Source organism: Phacochoerus africanus, chromosome 1 (genome assembly GCF_016906955.1).
Source record: "Phacochoerus africanus isolate WHEZ1 chromosome 1, ROS_Pafr_v1, whole genome shotgun sequence".
NCBI classification, from domain to species: domain Eukaryota; kingdom Metazoa; phylum Chordata; class Mammalia; order Artiodactyla; family Suidae; genus Phacochoerus; species Phacochoerus africanus.
This window is the reverse complement of record NC_062544.1, coordinates 259,478,146-259,497,111: the sequence shown is the minus strand read 5'-3', so window position 1 is coordinate 259,497,111 and position 18,966 is coordinate 259,478,146. Positions and strand designations below refer to the sequence as shown.

At 35.9% G+C, this 18,966-nt stretch overlaps 1 protein-coding gene and 1 long non-coding RNA gene across 6 annotated transcripts in view; one reads left to right on the top strand and one right to left on the bottom strand.

Moving 5' to 3' along the window:
* Positions 1 to 13,427, top strand: part of SAMSN1 (SAM domain, SH3 domain and nuclear localization signals 1) — a 46,908-nt gene extending 33,481 nt beyond the window's left edge. Inside the window, exons 7-9 of one of the 5 annotated variants that reach the window (XR_007136884.1) lie at positions 152 to 302; positions 6,922 to 7,004; positions 12,221 to 12,346. Coding sequence is in view for 3 of the 5 variants with exons in the window: in XM_047794589.1 (XP_047650545.1) it covers positions 152 to 302; positions 12,221 to 12,423 (354 nt within the window). In the remaining 2 variants the exon portion in view is untranslated. The other 4 variants (XR_007136883.1, XM_047794589.1, XM_047794598.1 and 1 more) reach the window with 4 other exon arrangements.
* LOC125135022 (uncharacterized) overlaps positions 1 to 18,966 on the bottom strand; it is a 214,037-nt gene that overhangs the window by 89,638 nt on the left and 105,433 nt on the right. The gene's annotated exons all lie outside the window — the stretch shown is intronic.

Below are 18,966 nucleotides of genomic sequence, written 5' to 3'. Positions count from 1 at the left end.
GAAAACTAGTACAAATGTTAAGCAAAAATTCCATTGGCACCTTTGGTTTCCATGCATGTCTACTTTTTTTTTTTTTAATCTAAAGAGAGCTAAAAATAAAATATTTAAATCTGACTAGCTTATATTATTACATAATTTTTCTTCCCCACAGGAATATACCTCAACACTTTTGCTCAATGGTTATGAGAGCCTAGAAGATTTAAAGGATATAAAAGAGAGTCATCTCATTGAATTAAACATTAAAAACCCAGAAGATAGAATGAGGTTACTATCAGCTGCTGAAAATCTCCTTGATGAAGAAAGTAAGTATGCACAAAGTTGTCCCAGATGAAAATCATAGTTTAATTAAATAGTAAAATCATTAAGAACAAAATCCCAATTTTATTTACTGAGAAGCATATAAAGCATTCTTTCCCATAAAACAAATATTTTGTTATACACTTGGAAACAATTCTGATCAAATCTGTAATTAGAAACAGGACCTTTTTTTCCTTATTGGATTCAAAAAAAGAAAGGACTTTTCTGGGTGCCTCATTTAGATTCTGCAGAGCTATTAATTTACACAAAGTGGATCTCTGCATTCCCAAAGACTGGGGGAGTTAGAGACAAATATTTAGTGACAATGAGCCATTAGCGAGAAATGTCATATGCAACTTCTGTACAACAGCATAGAGCATGGCTCTGAGCCTTCACACCACACAAGAAAATTCATTTCATTACCATATAGTCACATCTTGTACATGTTTATAGTATTCTTTCAAAATGCTATAATAGCTTGCAAAAATATTCAGCACTCACTTTTATAATCTGAGAGAGTTCTCTGGATTTGTAAGTATAAACTAAAGATGGAATAACCCATGTAGATTCACTTAAATACAGGCTACACCAACTGGCTTTGTAAAGGTGGGGTAGCTTTTGTTTTTACAATTGCCTGATCTGAGCATTCTTCTTACTAAATCTGGCCAGCCTCCCAAAACCCTGAGCTCAGGGAGTGCCAAACTCTGCAAGGAGTATTTGTTAGAAAAAAAAAGGGGGGGGAGAGGTATCTAATTTTAAAGACGAGAAAGCACTTAGGTCATCTAATCCAACATTCTCTTTTAAAAGTAATATTAATAACAATCATTAATTATTTTTAACATGTTCTCTAAAACTTTAAGCCAAGTCCTTTATATTTATTATCTTCTTTAATGTTCTCCATGTCTCTGTGAGTTAGACAGTATCATCCCCATTTTCATAATGAGAAATTGAGAAGATAAGTCACTTGTCCAAGCTCACACACGTAGTGAATTAGAAAGCTAAGACCAGGGTTTGTGAGGCTATGTTATACTTTCTAACACTATAAGTAGCAGCCCAGATGGAGAGTAAGGAAGAAAGTTATATTTAGGACCCAAGCCTACTGACTGTCCCTTGGAGAGCTTTCCTATATCCTCCCCCTCATATGCCTCACAAAATGGCATAGTTGAACTGCACGTGTTTATTATCCACTGTCCTTTTGTCTAGTAAGAATTAATTTACATTTTTAGAAACTGTACCTCATTTAATCTTTACTTGTTGTCCTGAGTTTGCACAGATCCTCATCCTTTTTTGTTGTTGTTTGACTTTTTTAATGTTTTTTTATTTTTTATTTTATTAAAGTATAGTTGATTTACAGTGTGTCAATTTCTGCTGTACAGCAGAGTGAGCCAGTCATACACATATATACATTCTTTTTCTCATACTATCTTCCATTATGTTCTATCCCAAGAGATTGGATATAGAGCTTTTACATGCACCACTAATTTGAACCACAGAATTGAGTTTGCCCTTAGGCCTAGGAGTTTATAGGCATTCTTTGAAGTTGTAGAGGCTAGGAGGTGCAGAAGAGAGAGGAATCAGGTCACAGAGGCAGACATAGGTCAAATTTAAGAAAATAGCCTATTTACTCAGTAGTGCAGGCCAAAACAAAACTGATCAGTGTAAAGTGATGTAGCAATATCTTCCAAGTGAATGAGGCAGTTTCTTTCACATCTCCGTCATTTCAAAACATAGCTCCTCACTAAGACATACTATGCTAAGAAGTAGATTCTGTAAAGTTCTTGTAATTGATAATTTTCAGTATCATCATCAATACTGTCTAAAATAAGTTGATGCTGAAATAGAAGGAAGAAGAAGAATATTTTTGAGCACTTGTAAATAATTGCTTTTCTTCTACAATAACATTCATGTAGATAATTTGCCCATTTTATAGATGAGAAAATATTTCAGAGATGAATTTTTTTTTGCCTTTTTTTTTTGCTTTTTAGGGCCACACCTGTGGCATTTGGAGGTTCCCAGGTTAGGGCTCCAATCGGAGCTGTAGCCACCGGCCTACACCACAGCCACAGCAATGCCGGATCCAAGGCACGTCTGTGACCTACACCATGGCTTATGGCAACGCTAGATCCCTAACCCACGGAGCAAGGCCAGGGATCGAACCTGCAACCTCATGGTTCCTAGTCGGGTTCGTTGACCACTAAGCCACGACGGGAACTCCAGAGATTAATTTCAAAGAGGCCACACAGCTAGATTAGTAACAGAGTTGGAGTTTTAATCAAAGGTAGTCTACTATAAAAATCCAAGTTCTTTCTTCTGCACATGCACACTGGTAAATATGAATAGAACAATGACTATTTGAAAATTCAAGTTTTCTACAGTTTTGTCAATTTTCCCAAGAGCTTTAGTTCAGCTTTCCATCTCAGAAAGCAGAAGTTGATATTTAAGTGAGAACCGGAAAATTCGCAATAGCATGACTCCCTGAAAGGTGAAAGGCTACTCTAGCTGCATTGCAATAGGATTTGTGAATGGAAGGGGCCAGTAAGCAAGGCTTTCAGCCATGAAACAGAGCTCAGCAAAGGCCTACAGAGGGAAAATCAGTCCACTTCCAAAGGCAGGGACTACTTACGGTGTCCACCTAATTTTTTTATTTGCATCCGCATCTACTTTCTTGTTCTTTTTTTTTTTTTTCTTTTTTGTCTTTTTGTCTTTTCAGGGCTGCACCTGTGGCATATGGAGTTTCCCAGGCTAGGGGTTGAATCAGAGCTGTAGCTGCTAGCCACAGCCACAGCCACAGCAACTCGGGATCCAAGCTGTTTCTGTGACCAACACCACTGCTCATGGCGTCTGTGACCAAAACCACAGCTCACGGCAATGCCAGATCCTTAACCCAGTGAGCAAGGCCAGGGATGGAACACATGTCCTTGTGGATGCTATTCAGGTTCATTAACCACTGAGTCACTACGGGAACTCCTAACGTCTATATTAGCAAAAGAATAAAAATTTGTAGGTGATATTATCAGAGCTAGGTGTAATTTTAAAAACTGACTCAAATTCATCCTTTGCAAGATGGGGAAAATAAAACTACAGTAGTTAAGTAGCCTTTTCAAGGTCACATATCTAGAACCCAGTTTCCTAAATATATTAGAAATACAATCTACTATATCCTGGTCTTAGAAAACAAGACACAGTATCTCCAAATCATGATATGACTTTCAATGTTTAATATAAAAAAGTACAAATTCCCTAAATTATTTCCCTTCATGTAACTTTAGAAAACAGAACTTGAAGGTCACTAGAGGTTGATGATTTAATAATAGCCAGTAATGTACAAACATACCCACACTGAGCCAAATTCTGGGAGATGAAAAATGGAAAAAATGCAGATTCAACCAGTGTTTGTTGTCAGCATACAACTCTGAGATTTTTCTTCTTTTAATCTTATGGTCTAAAGTAGTATTAGAATATACATGTCAAAAAGATGCATACTGCCTGTTAGGCTATTCTGACTGAAAGCTATTTATCTTATATGAAACTGCTTTGCTCAAGAAATAAAGAAGAATGACTTTCTATTTGTTGATAAGATGGTGAGTTGTGATGATTCGGCACCATACTGCTGCATGCTTATTTTTATCTATTTTCTACTCTGTGAATCATATCTTCTACAGCCATCCTAAAGATTAAATGCACAACCTTCATGTACCTTGAATGATAAAGACCTTGAATAGATGGCTGTATAAAACTGAAACATTATTAAAAACAAATGCATGTCATAGTCACAGGTTAAAAATAGTTTTTTTGTGAGTGTGGAAGAACCGGGTATGCAAATTGGCCAGGATTTTCTGTATGCATTTTATTTCGATCATTGAATGATATCAGTTTGGGGAACATCAATAAATTCCTAGTTTAGAGCTCCATTGCTTCTTAGGTGGGGGACTGGAAAATTTTGCTTTGCTTATCATTCAATAAAAATCACTCAATATAAAAATTGAGCAGAGTGGGGACCTGTTTTGAGGACAGGAGTGATAGCTTTGAAATAATGAAGAGAAGACCACAAGCTCCGTGTGAGTCTTTAATACATCCAGAGGGACCAAGAAGATGAGGGATAGAACAGAGACAAACAGAAATCTAAGACTTGGAGCAAAAAAATTCCCTTTTAGCATTGTACCCACTTTGACCTTGAAAATGTTAACTAGATGAAACTTTTTTTTAGGTCACTGATTGACAGGACGTAAAGATGCTTCTCCAACAAGCTGATAGTAGGGCTAGTGATCACAGTATTGCCTCGAGTAGAATAAGGACTTTGACTTCTACAATCCTAGGCAAGACCAGTACACAGATATTCTGAGTATTTTTCTCACGTTACTTTAGAACTGAGCAGAATTAGGCCACTGGCTCCTTCAGCTGGGAATCGAAATGGTTAGAAGCAGAAGAAAAATTAGGGTGAAATGCTCGGCCCTTAAAGAGCAGAATCTGTTTATTTTGTGCACATTAGATTTTCCCCATTTATCATCTGGATTTGAAAATGGTTTGTTTATTTTGAATAAATATTCCCAGCAAGTGAAAGGAGAATAGAGAATGTGTGTGTGTGTGTGTGTGTGTGTGCGTGTGTGTGTGTGTGTGTGTTGTTCCATAAACACAACCTTCAAGACCCTTTTGCCTTGCTGGGAAATGCCTCTTTAGAATAATAAGATAGTTAACTGCTGTTTATAGTAAATATTTTCATTTTATTCTGAACTTGTTTTTCTTTTCCTATATTTAGAGGCACTTTGATGTGTCTTAAAAGTGTGTCTATGAGAATGTGTACTATTGTCCTTGGAGAAAAATAGGTGATGGAAATATCTTGTCATCCCTATAGCACAGGTATAATTACATTTTAAATTGAAAACAAAAAACAACCTAGTAACAGAATAAGCAAACTATTCTAGAATCTGTATATAACATATTTTAGGAACTACCTGCAACCTTTGTTGGCAGTGCTCAGTGAGGAGGAAGGGGGAAGGGTGGGTGGGTTTTGTGCCAGGCTGTTGGTACCAGCTGTGGTCACAGCAGCCCCTCATTGCTCAACTATCCCCAGTTGTGCCTTCCTGCCTGCCTACCTGCCCAAAACAGTGCAGGGCAAATGGCAAGGCCCAGCCAGGAGCCTGGAACATGAGCTGCCAGCAGGGGAGATTTGTAATTCCGCCAAGCAGCAGTCCAGCAGTTGGCCTGACAGTGTGCCAGTGTAGCCTGGTGCCTTAGCCCCTGACATGTGTGCCTGGTGTTTCCAACCAACTTGCCATATGATTTGGATCTAGATTCAAGAAATGTACAGCTTTTAAGAAAATAATGCTAACCATCCACATAGACAGAATAGAAAAGGCACACAGACATTTTATTTTTATGTATTTATAAATATGCATTTAATATCTATTTCTAGCCATAGCCATTTTGCTTTATGCAATTTACTTTCTTCAGATTTCTCTTGGCTTTACCTCCCCACCACCAAGATTCAAATTATGATACATGCCATATTCTACGTAATACAAAGAACAATAAAACCAGAAACATTTTTGTACTTCAAGCAGAGAACGATCCTCAGAAGAAAGAATTCATAGAATTTTCATTTCCATCACATAAGGAATTTATAATGTATGTACATGTAGGACGTTCCTGTGCTTGAATGCACTATGATTGTGTACTCGGCATGGCTTTTTAACGATTATCTTGGCCAAAGAAGACTGAATCCTCTACTACCATGTGCCTTCCCAAAGCCCCTAGAACCTTGCTTTGCATTGAGTGGATGCTTGTAGAATTCATACATGTTGAATGAGGGAATGAAGAAATTTGCAGACAGTGAGCAAAACTTTTCTTCTGGTTATAAAACTTAAACTCCCCTGCAAAACTTCGTCACACATCAAAGTTTTTGTAACAGTCAGGGGGTGTTGGTATGTGTTGTCAAGATTAATTTTATACATATGCGAACCATGTATTCATATGAGTTTGCAAGAATGTAAATGAGTGCATTTCTAGAAAGCAGTAATGAAAAAACTTTCAAAGTTTAAAATGTGTATACTTTTGTATCCAGAAATTCCAGTGTTAGGATGTCTGATTAGCTTCTACAAATGCATAAAAATTCTAACTAAACTACTAGTTTTAGTTCAAAACTAAAACCAATGTGAACTTCCATTAATATTAATTTGTTATAAGTAAATTAAACTGTTATGCAATAATAAAGTAGTATGAAGGTATTAAGAGAATTAAATGGTGCTGACATGAAAACATCCAAAACATATTAAAGGGAAAGAGCAAACTGTAGATCAGTAATACGCAAAGTCATCCTATTTTTGACAAATAATAATATATTTTAAAATAATGAAATTAGGTTATTTTTTCACCATGTCAAATAAACAGGTGCATAAGTATGATTATGCATAATTTGACACCTGTGTAAGTATGATTTGACCCTTGTTATTGTATAAGTAATACAATATTAATTTCCCAAGGCCCCTAATTTTGCATATAATGATAGTTTTTCATATTATTTTCTCATTTTCAAAAGTCCAGTATGACAACTCAATCCTGGGACCAAAGCTTTTCATGGGGATGTGTGCTTGGGCAAAATCGCAGCCTAATGTGCTGTCCCTGTAGGTGCTGAGTGATTGGATCTCGAATGAATGTGCCTCTGCCCTACTGAAGGAGCCAGCATAGTGGAAGTGGAAGTTGCTGTGAGTGTAAGTGAAAAGATGTACTCCCCAGAACACAGCCCATCAGAGGATAGACTATGATGGGAGATTGCCCCAAGAGGTTTCCTAAAAGAGGGAGGTCATTTCGACTCCATATCCCTCATGGCCTCAAGAAAACAGTAACTGGTTGATTTCCCATGAAGGGATTCTTGTTTTTTTTTTTTTTTTTTTCCAAAAGATGAGTTAGTATTCAAACAAAATAAATGTCAACTATTCACTAAATTAATTTTGAAGTGTTCAGATAATTTAAGAATGTGGTTAAGATAAAACCAGAAAAAACTAAGAGTTACACCATATTGCCTCCTGATCGTCCCTCCAAGGACAGCACTACCTCTGGACAAATAAACACAGCCATAGTTACCTGGAGACTGCTTAATTTGGGGTTTGAAGGGACTCAAATGGGACTACAAATGAGGCCAAGATTTTGAGCCATTCTAAGATGTATAAGCCTGGTTTTTCCTCTTTGGAGATGGTACCAGGCTAGAGAAAAGAGGAGGATAATACTTAATACTCAAGGCATATCTTCATTTGAATTTCAACAAAATTTCCTATTTGATCTTCTTTAGTTCATACTTCCTTTAGTGAATCTAAATATTACATTCTTTTTATTTTAAAAAGTTATAAAAATTTTGCTTGGCCAGATATTTTCCTATGCCCTCTTGATTGAATTATTTTAGAATACTTGGCCTAAAGAAATAAGGCTTCAGACCTAAGGTAAACAAGAAAATAAGGCCCAAATCTGGAATATCTGGGTAAAGAAAACTGGCAAAGTCAAGCGAAAACTAGTAGTTTACATTTTTATTAGATCTTTAACTTTCTAATATGTGAATATAGGGCACATTTCTCTCCTTAGGGCATGAGAACTTTTTCCCATAATTAGGATCTAGTTTGATTTCCTTAAAGCCTTCTTTACTTTCAGTATAATTGAGATTGCTTATACTTAATTAAATGTTGCAACTCAATATAATTATTTTATAAATAATTATATTAGCTGTCTTATGTTCTAATTACCCTGCCACTTTTTTTTTTTTTCTTTTCTAGGGCCAGACCCATGGCATCTGGAGGTTCCCAGGCTAGGGGTCTAATCAGAGCTAGAGCTGCCGGCCTATGCCAGAGCCACAGCAATGCGGGATCCAAGCCACGGCTGTGACCTACATCACAGCTCATGGCAACGCCGGATCTTTAACCCACTGAGCAAGGCCAGGGATTGAACCCATAACCTCGTGGTTCCTAGTCGGATTCGCTAACCACTGCGCCACAGCGAGAACTCATCATGACACTTATCTCCATTGATAACGACCTTACTTTTGAACTATGGGCTTTATACAATTCCATAAATTTTTTGCTAAAATATAAAATATTTTAATATTCAAAGTAGTTCTTTATGATAAAATTTCTCCTAAATATTTCTTAAAATAATTACCTTCATTATATAAAGTACAGAACTGTTTTGAGCTGCTTTCTCTATTTATGCCTGCTGTTAGCTAGTAGCAATTATGGGTACCCTTTATAAAAATATTTAATAATTCTCCAATATGCCTAGATTTGAAAATATATACTTTTGGGGATATTTGCAAGCCATCCATGGGATTTATTAAAAAATAGTACTATTTAAGTATTTTTGTTCTTTATTAAAATAAAATATAAAACATTGTAGACAATGTGAGAAATATAGAGGAAATCTGAAATTTCAACATTCTCATTTGTGAAATATATGTCTATGTTTTTACACAATTTTAATAATGGAACAATTAAATTGTATATACTAATTTTTAAACTCAACCTATTATCAGAAATATTTTGGTGTACAAAGATGAACTCACATATCTTATAGCAAGTCTGTAAGTTTGTCCGCAAACTGTTTCCTATTCCAGTGTGTTACTTGCCTCGTTAGCTCAGACAACTGGACCATGGGACAAAACTGATTAAGGTTATAGTTTCAATTTCTAGGTAGGCCAGTTAGCTTTACTCTGTTTCATGGCCACACGAAGGGACAAAATGACAATGTGGATATATTAGGATGAATTCATCCCCTCTGCTGGAAAAACCACCAAGACCTAGGTTTGTGCCAATCTCTAAGTCATTAGTGTCAAGATGAAGAAAAAAAAACAAGGAGTGGAAAATCTTGACCCTCCAAATACAAAAACTGAATGTTAGTTTTCATTTCCATAATATAACTTAATGACCTGCCTTTTCTTTTTATAGTTACAGTTGAGGGGTTCCAGCTGATCACCTGCCTAAAATTATTGCAAGCCTGGTGGGAAGCTTTTGTGGAGGCATAGTTATGTTTTCACTTCAGTAGGAAATCATTTAGCAAATTACTGCTGTTCTGTAAATTACTGTGCAGCGTAACTTTCATACTGAGAAACTATTTCCTTTTACCATCAAAATTGCAGATGAAAGGTTTCTACAATAAATAACCTGTATTTAAAACAAACCACTCCTAGAATTTGGAGAATGTGATATAGCACTTCTCAGGTGGAAACAAAAACAAATGCATTTTATTACTAATATTAAAAAATGACACATTCTCCGTTAAAGTCAGATTTTCATTTGTTTACATTGTGACCTTTTGAAGTGAACATATAGAGACTTCTGAGTATGAAATAACAAGCTAAGTACTTATTCTTTGAAAGGAAAGGAGCTAATTTTGGAAATCAGAGTTCTTTAAGCCCGAGTTTTATATTGTGTAAAGCGCCCCACAATCAGTAATCAACCTAAATAGAACACGGCTTGGGGAGCAGTTATTCATTATGCCAAGTCCTGTTTTGGATGTCAGTATGAAGGGAATGAACCCAGTTCTTTCAATTTTTTTTTTTAATATAATGATTTTTATTTTTTTCCATTATGGCTGGTTTATAGTTCTGTCAATTTTCTACTATACAGCGTGGTGACCCAGTTACACATACATATATATATATTCTTTTTTCTCACATTATTATGCTCCATCATAAGTGGCCAGACATAGTTCCCAGAGCTACACAGCAGGATCTCGTTGCTAATCCACTCCAAAGGCAATAGTTTGCATCTATTAACCCCAAGCGCCCCATCCATCCCACAGTTCTTTCAATTTTGTGTTGAGGTAGTCAGCCCAAATATCATCTAGGGAAATATAGCCTTATCCCCACAACTATTCATACTCAAGAGGATCACACTCCAAACATGGTGATCACTGTTGATGTGGCAGGAAGCACTGCAAAAAGACTAATTCCTTTGGCCTTTCCAAAAACACTTGCATAAAGGATTACAGAACTGGCTCTTTCATTTCACTGGCAATAAGACTGAAAAGCAGAGGAAGAAGAGAAAGTTTCTTAGAGAATGAAGTCCCATTTCAGTGCTGCCTTTTCCTAAAAGAAGGGCTTGGAAACAAAAATGAATGGCTGATACTCATAAAGACTAGTCAGTATTAAGTAGATTTCCCCAAACCTAAAGGCTGTTATAACTGATAAAGAGAAAATGCTTCATGATCGCTAACATTTTAACATAACAATCACAACAGGTGTATATTAAATTTAAAGCTCCTTATACTTAAAACTAATTAAAACTAGGAACTAGACAAATTTCTGATACTTGAATCCACAGTTAAAGTTGTGGCAAATGTGGGGAAGATTCAGAAGGGCATACATGTGGCTTCATCATTACAAATAAAAACTTTGAGGTAAAGGTTAAAAGAACTATCATGAGTCATTTCGAAGATAAGTAGACTGAAATATTATTTTTATCATTTTTTCCAACCTTTCTCAATCTGTTACGCATATAAACCACAGAACACAGAAAACAATTTAAGTGACTCTTTTCTCAATTCCTTCTTGAAAGGTACATAACTAGTACCATTCATTTATAAGAACTTAATTCATTACATATAAGGATGTGAAGGCACTGAGGATCAATTCTCTCTTATAATAGAGGTTGATAACAACTGGATACACAGTGGACCATAAATTAATGTTGGCAGGATAGCTGAAGCCCAGGAAATACAATTAAAATCAGGATATGTGTAGACAAGATAAAGGGCGGGTTTTCAAAAGATAATTACTTATGAGTCTATTGAGGAAAATTATACAAGTTCCTTCTTCCAAGGATTCCCTCACTGGAATGGGATGAAGTGTAGAGCCTGTGAAGGCAGAGGTCTTATTCCACCTTGAAATGTATGTTCTTCCAGTGTAGGGCTTTTCAAATGTCCAAAGTGGAGGAGCCCCAAGATTGGAAGGAGAAATAGCAAGACATGCTGACAGAACTGAGAGGTGGTAGCCTAAGATCCATCTCTTCTCCTAGAAACTCTTGTCATGATGCAGAAAAACACGTATTTCCTGGTGTGAGGAAGTACAAAGAAAGAGACTTCACATTGACAAAGAGAACACTGATGCTAAAGATTCATGAGAAGAGTAAATCGACAGGGCTGCTTAGGTTCTTTAGAACTATCTTCCATTATATCTCTAATATTAATTTTTTGTCCTAAAAAGATAAGTTGAATCTAGAATATTGCTTTGATGACAGAGAATTACCTACATGAATATAAAAATTGTTAATCAGAACTATAAAAAAAGAGGTAGAAGAGAAACTACAAAAGGTATATGCAACGGATATAGTGTTTTACTATCTAGAAGCAATCTGGTTTCTATGTCCACATTTCTGATGAAAGCAAACAGGAAAATTCTGGATACTCTAAGTTATAAGAGTTAAGTTCTAAGTTATTGAACGCCTAACTATGTATCATTGCCCACAGTGATCTTTTATTCATTAATCCACATTATCATGATTCTAGAATTATTCACAAAGATCACTGTTGGCTTGAATTGTACATTTAAACTACGAATGACTTTTTCCAATGTTACTTTAAGGAGTATTTGGACAAGGCATCAGTCACACTGTGGATACAATCTGCTTTCTCTGGCAACTTATCATTAATGTAAAACGAGGGTCCATATTGATCTTCACTTATGTAAGCATTTCACATAAATTCCATGAAACTGCAAGTGAGCAACAGAGGGCAAACTTTGTCTTCTAAGAAAACAGTGGCTTGGATATTTGAGTGTAAACATCTCTATATATATAATAAATAAATATACCGTTTACTTACAGAAGTTTCAATTGTAATGAAGTCAAGATTAGAGCAGTTAAAATAGCTTGAAGATGAATGACTATATGAATAAAACTGTTCTTGGCTTTGCCTAACTGATGCCCTCTTTTTTTTCCATTTGCAGCTGTTCAAGAGCAAGAAAATGAATCCATGCCCCCATCCTTTAGCGCAGACATCTCCTTAAATAAGTCACAGTTAGATGACTGCCCAAGGGACTCTGGTTGTTATATCTCATCAGAAAATTCAGATAATGGTAAAGAAGATCTGGAGTCTGAAAATCTATCTGACATGGTACAGAAGATTGCTATCACAGAGCCAATCGACTAAACACACTTTCTCAACTCTATACCTACAGATATGTTCCACTTAAGCTCTTCTTGAACTAAAAGATCAAATAGGAGAAGAAAAGTATTTGTAGATACAAAAAAAGTTTTAAGGGGAATGATTGTACATAAAAGGTCATATCTCTAACATTTATAAGTATTATAAATAATATGTATATTTATTACTTTAAAAGCTACGTGTTAATATTTCACTTGCCTGTATCAGAAAAAGTATAGTGGGTTTTCTTGTTGTTGTTGTTCTTTTTTTTCTTTTTAGGGCCACACCCACAGAATATAGAAGTTCCCAGGCTAGGGGCCGAATCAGAGCTACAGCTGCCGGCCTACGCCATAGCCACAACAAAACAGGATCTGAGCTGCATCTGTGATCTACACCATGGCTCATGTCATGCAATGGCATATCCTTAACCCACTGAGCAAGGCCAGGGATCAAACCTACATCCTCATGGATCCTAGTTGGGTTCATTAACCATGAGCCACAAAGGGAACTTGTATATTTATTATTTTAAATGCTTACATGTTAATATTTCACTTGCCTGTAACAGAAAAAGTATAGTGTAAGTGAGATGTAATGTGGTATATTAGATATAAGTTTTATTTGGCTTTATTTTATAAGTACAAAATGATTTTGCCAAAAAACTCTTCTTTTTATACCTGCTAGTTTTGAATTTGTGTAAATTACTGAATGTATAGTAATGGAGCATGTGTCTGTTTAACCAATTGTCCAAGCAGCATTTTATATTCATTTTTATAATTACTAGGAAAGAATAAGTTAATATTGGAGGCATTTTATCCTGATCCATAGTGGACTTTTAGTAACTGGTTTTTGTTGATTTCTTCACTATTATTCACTATAGATAACAATATGTTGTAAATTCTTATTGAGTAAAACTAATTTTAATAACTATACATGTTTTTCATCTTTAAGTGTAAATATTTTTAATTATGAAATGCTCTAATTTTAATAATAAAAAGAACCATGTGCATTTGGTATTTGCCAGACTACCATTACTTAAAGTAACAAAATACCTGCTACCAGACAAGTTTTATAGTCATTTCTATAATGTAAATGATTTCTGAATCAGTTACCTCAACTCAGCCTTTTTCTGAACTCCAGATCTGTGTTATCCAGCTTCCTGAATACTTCTATGTATTAGCTCAGGTTGGCATAAAAACAAACAAACAAAAACCAGCATAGACTGAGTGGCTAAAACAACAGAAATTTCTTTCTCACAGTCCTGGGAGCTAGAAGACCCAGATCATGTTGCCAGCATGTTGGGTTCTGGTGAGATCTCTCTTCCTGGCTTCCAGATACCCACCTTCTCACTGTGTCCTCACATGGCAGAGAGACAGCAAGTTCTCTGGTGTTTCTTCTTCCAAGGGTGTCCATCCTGTTATGAAGGCCCCACTCTCATGACCTGATCTAAACCTAATTATTTCCCAGATACCTATCTCCAAATATCATACATTGGGACTTAAAGCTTCAACATATGAATTTGAGGAGATGGGGGAAATACAATTCAATCCATTGTACTCTAGGAAGCTTCAACTCAACATACCTAAATTCTTGCTTTTCTCTGCAAATTTGTCTCTCCTGTTTAATTGCTAATCTACTTCTCTCTTTAGTAGTACCCGGTACACCCAGCCAGTTACTCAGCACAGAAAATAATCTCTTGCTTCATCTCACATATATTCTTCTCATACAGATAAATAAGTGATCAAGCCCTATGGATCCTACCTATAGAAATGCTTTCATATCTATGGCTTTGTATCCATTACCAGGGTTACTGTCTTGCTTTGGAAACTCACAATCTCAAGTATGAAATGAAGCAGTAATTTTCCAACTAACCTGTTTTTATCAATGTCCTACCTTCTAATCCCTCTTCCACAGTCTCCAGAAGGATCTTTCTAACACAAACATCTAACCACATACTTTCCAGGTTAAAACTTTTTGATGGCTTCTCATTGTCTTTGGTATAATATTTAAACCTTCCAGGATGTAGAAAGTCCTTCCCAACCACTTTTAATGCACTCTATGTATCATGTCTTTCCTCTCCTAACTCTCACTCTACCCTCTCTAACAATTGACTTGCCATTCCTTGAATTCACTTGTAATTCCTTGAAGTCACTTTACAACTTTTCTTATGTTTTTTCTTTTCCTGGAGTAGCCCCTGCTCTTTTCTATATCCAGAAACCTCCCTGTTTTCTGTCTTGAGAATCACCACGAATCACTTACTCTTTGAAGTTTCCATGATGCCCTTTAGTGTTTTCCTCTTTGTGTTTCCATAGCAATGTGTATCTCTGCTGGTTATAACACTTATCATATTATACTTTATCTATTTGTATGATGCATGTCTTTCCAGGAGACTGTGACCTCCTATGACAGAGATTATTTTGTTTGGTCTTTTTAAAATCTGGCATATAGGTGCAGAGTGGGTAATCCAGGTAATGCAGGTACAGAATGGGCATTTAAGGTTGTTTTGCTGGAGTGCATTAAATATAATTATTATTTCCATATGATACGTTCCATATTTATGCTTAGATTGATCTACTCAACTTATAGGTAAAGGCCTTCCAAAGTGACTTAAAAGTGATTTAAATAAATAAAACAAACACCTTAGGAAAAATAAGTAAACACAAAGTGTTATTTCAAATGCTGGGGGACAGCATCGCACTCTTAATCTCTAGTATATTTTTCCAGATCTGAGAGAGCTGATTCCAGATGTAATGCCCAGGTCAGGGGAAGAGCATTTGTCTACTTCTGTTCTTCCCTCTCTAAAGCAGAAAAGATTGTTTAAATTTCTGATGTCCAACATGCTGGCTCCATCATGGTCCCACTCCTGCTAGGACTACCACTTCAAAAGATAATTCCAGGGCCTCCTTGGATGCAGCAAAAGCACTGACCATAATCTTTAAACTTTTATCAACCTACTGTCTCAGGGAGGTCAAGCCAGTATAGCTTCTTTATGAAGATGCCAGGAAACTGCAGATTGGGAAGCATATAAGAAACTTCCTGATTGCAAAATGGTGGAAATTACCTGTGAAACCTACTCAGTCACAACTTCAATCCCTTCAAAATGAAGATATCAAATCAAGAATTTAGGGAAATACTTTTGAGCAGAAGTGCAGCAGAAACCTTGAGGAGACTGAAGCAGAGGAAGAGAAATTGGATTCCCGCAAAGAGAGAAGAAAGGAGCAAAGTAGAGACCCCAAGGGTTGGAGTTGCCAGTAGAATGGCCCTGTCACTGAGCACAGCACTGAAAAGCCATGTGTAGTAGAAGTACATGCCACATTAAGTGAGCACTCCTGCCTTCACTTTACCTATTGATCTCCACAGCTCTAGTCTCAGCCTCTTTAGGTTTTTCCCTTGACCATGGAAAGCTGGATAAAGAGGAGGAGAAAAGTAAGAAATCATCCATCCAAGGTTGTGAGGTAGCTGAGGGATTACACCTTCTACTCTTAGCTGGGAGAGAGACATAAGTCTAAGTCTTTAAAGAGTGTATGTGAAACAAACTTATGGCTACCAAAGGGGCAAAATGGGGGGGGAGGATAAATTAGAAGTTTGTGACTAACAGATACACACTCCTATATATAAAACAGATAATCAACAAGGACTTACTCTGTGGCACAGGAAACTCTGCTTAATATTCTGTAATAACCTATATGGGAAAAGAATCTGAAAAAGAATGGATATATATATATGTGTACAACTGATTCACTTTGCTTTATGCTTGAAACTAACATTGTAAATCAACATATTCCACTATAACACAAAAATTAAGTTAAAAATAAAAGAGTAGATGTGAAGGTGGTTCAAGGCTTGATATTTTAATGTTTATCAGAGGATTATACTGGCTTTATGTTTCTAGGCTGAAACCTAGCCAAAGTCCCAATCTCATTTATTTAATAATTCAAGAATATTTATACGTGGAATATATATATACTATCCAAGACTATTCAATAAAGGCCTTTTGGATCAGATAATCCAGATCAAAATCTTACCACAGCCTTACACTGGAATCAACTGAGCTTTTCAGTATGGAAATGTTGTGTAAAAACCATTCTGGAATGCCGTGATTATTCTGATCCCCAGGATAGCCTACATTTACAGATTCAAGTATGCTGTGGCAGGATGCATGGTTAGAGAAGTTTTATTTCAAGTAAATGGATAAAATCTTTGTAACACTTTTTTGATAAAAGCAAAAATTAGATGATTTAAATTCTGGTTTCCCTCCCTCCCATTCTATTGCTGATATAAACACAAATGTATCTTCACCTTGAAGTATGTTATAAGAAGTTTTTTAATCAACTTAATTGCAAGGAGAATTAATTAAGAAATAAAATAACTTTTGAAACTTCTAAAATGACAGGCACAGACAGCTAAAGATTTTCAGGTTTTAGACAACGTCCAATTCACTGAGGTTATAGTCAAGTGCCTTGCAACTTCCTGAGTGAGGCCAAATTGATGACATTTCATGTTGAGAAACTTCCGTTACAAGCGTAAGTTCTGAGAAAAATAATGTGATGAAATTTTAGATACTCCACCACCCCACATATGCACGCACTTCCATCCCCCACCACTGATAAAGAAAACTGTATAACTAATCAGCATGCAGACTTCAAGTACTCTTCATAAAGTGGGAAGTCTTGCTAAAATTATGTAAAGGTTGAGAGCAATGAATAAGGACAAAGTATAGGCAAAAGAACAACAGTTTTAAATCTGACCAGGTTTTTGGTTATGGAAATAAGACAGAAGTAACCCTCACTTTATGCTGCCTCTTATCCTACCACTGATTTCATCTCACCACCTCCAATGTTGACTAAACACATCGACAAGAGACCTGGTTTGAGGACTGTGTAACTTTGAGCAGGTCACTTATCCTCTGAGCTTATTTTTTCCCTCTACTATATATATGTGTGTATATATATATATAGTATTATATATATATAATTAAAGTACTAATCCTCTGAGCTTATTTTTCCCTCTACTATATATATATTAAAGTACTAATATCCCATATTATCTTGTCAATTAAATGAGATGGTGTGTTCAAAGCAGTCAGCACAATGCATGCTGTATGTGCATAAAAACTAATATCTGAACATAAAATCAAAGCAGTGCACATGCTATCATAATACTGGCATGATCTTGTAGTGATTTGAAATTCTTCAGACACAAATTGCCTGAGGGATAAGATAACTGTGTAGTCCAGCAGCAATGAGGGAGTCAGCTGACTTAACAGACTTTTACAGATAAATCACCATTTTGGCATGACAGAATTTTTCTTTCTTTACTCCTGGCAGTTTAGTAGAGGCTATATTGTATTTAACTCCGATTCCTCACTCTTGGCACATGATAATGATAATCATGATAATCATTTTTGAAGAATAAATGATTAATATATAAATGAATGCCTATATTAAATAAATAAAAGATATGGGGTTATTACTATACCTTGGGTCCTGGGTTTTACAGCATAGAATCATAGATGATTGCATTATAGCCAACAGAGAAGCCCTTGCAAAGACACCCTCAGTGTAGATTTATATATTTGCAAAGCTTATGGGCATTTAGGCAAATGATATATCATGGGAAATCGAAGAGCAGAGAGGAGTTACCAGAAAAATATGAGCTTTTCTTTAACACTCCCTACAGCCCCCCACTTTCCTACTCGATCATATAAACTTCTCACATATACTGAATACCATACACAGAAGCCACTAAAGAAGAACCTAAAAAAAATGACATTAGTGTATTTAGGGATTCCTTTTGACCTCTGGGGTCCCTGGTGAGCCTGAGTACAAAGCCCCATTTCTTCACAAGAGGTGAAATCCTGATGCATAAGCTAAAGGATCATTTTCCTCTCTGAGTTCTTGGGCACTAGGCCAAGTGAATGGGCAGGAATCATTCCATTTGCAGAGTAAAATGGGGTGAAAAGCACTTCTGGCACACTTTGTCCATATAAATTATACTTGTTTGCAATTCATCAACTCCTTCTCTCCTTTATATCCATATGTAATGTAAATGATCATCTTTCTCTGAAGCTCTATAATGATGCACAGCTCAAAAATGTGATAGAATCAGCTAAAAGAGAGCAGATGGAAGTTTTTCCTCCAATATGCATATTCATAAAAAAAAGAGAGAGAACTCAACAAAAGGAGATACAGAAGTACTTGTACCCGGGGGCTGCACAGACTTATGTACAACAGTAAGTTGGTTTTCTGCCACTATTCATTCTTGAAACCTTTACTCATTCATTCCTGCAGAAATCACTGAAAATGATCTGGGAAAAAAATCAGTCTTTCTGGATAGCAACAAATATATTTTCCTTTGGATTTTTATTGCACCTTAGAATCCATGATTCAGGGAAAAATGGTTAAATATTTTACAAAAAAAATAATTAAAGGACAAACTATGTAAAAAAGTGAAGACTTTAGTGTTCCTTTATCAATATGGGCTATAGGTCTTTAAAAGCACCCTGTTACATTGAATTGTATAGTAATGTTCAGAATAAAGTTCTGAATAATG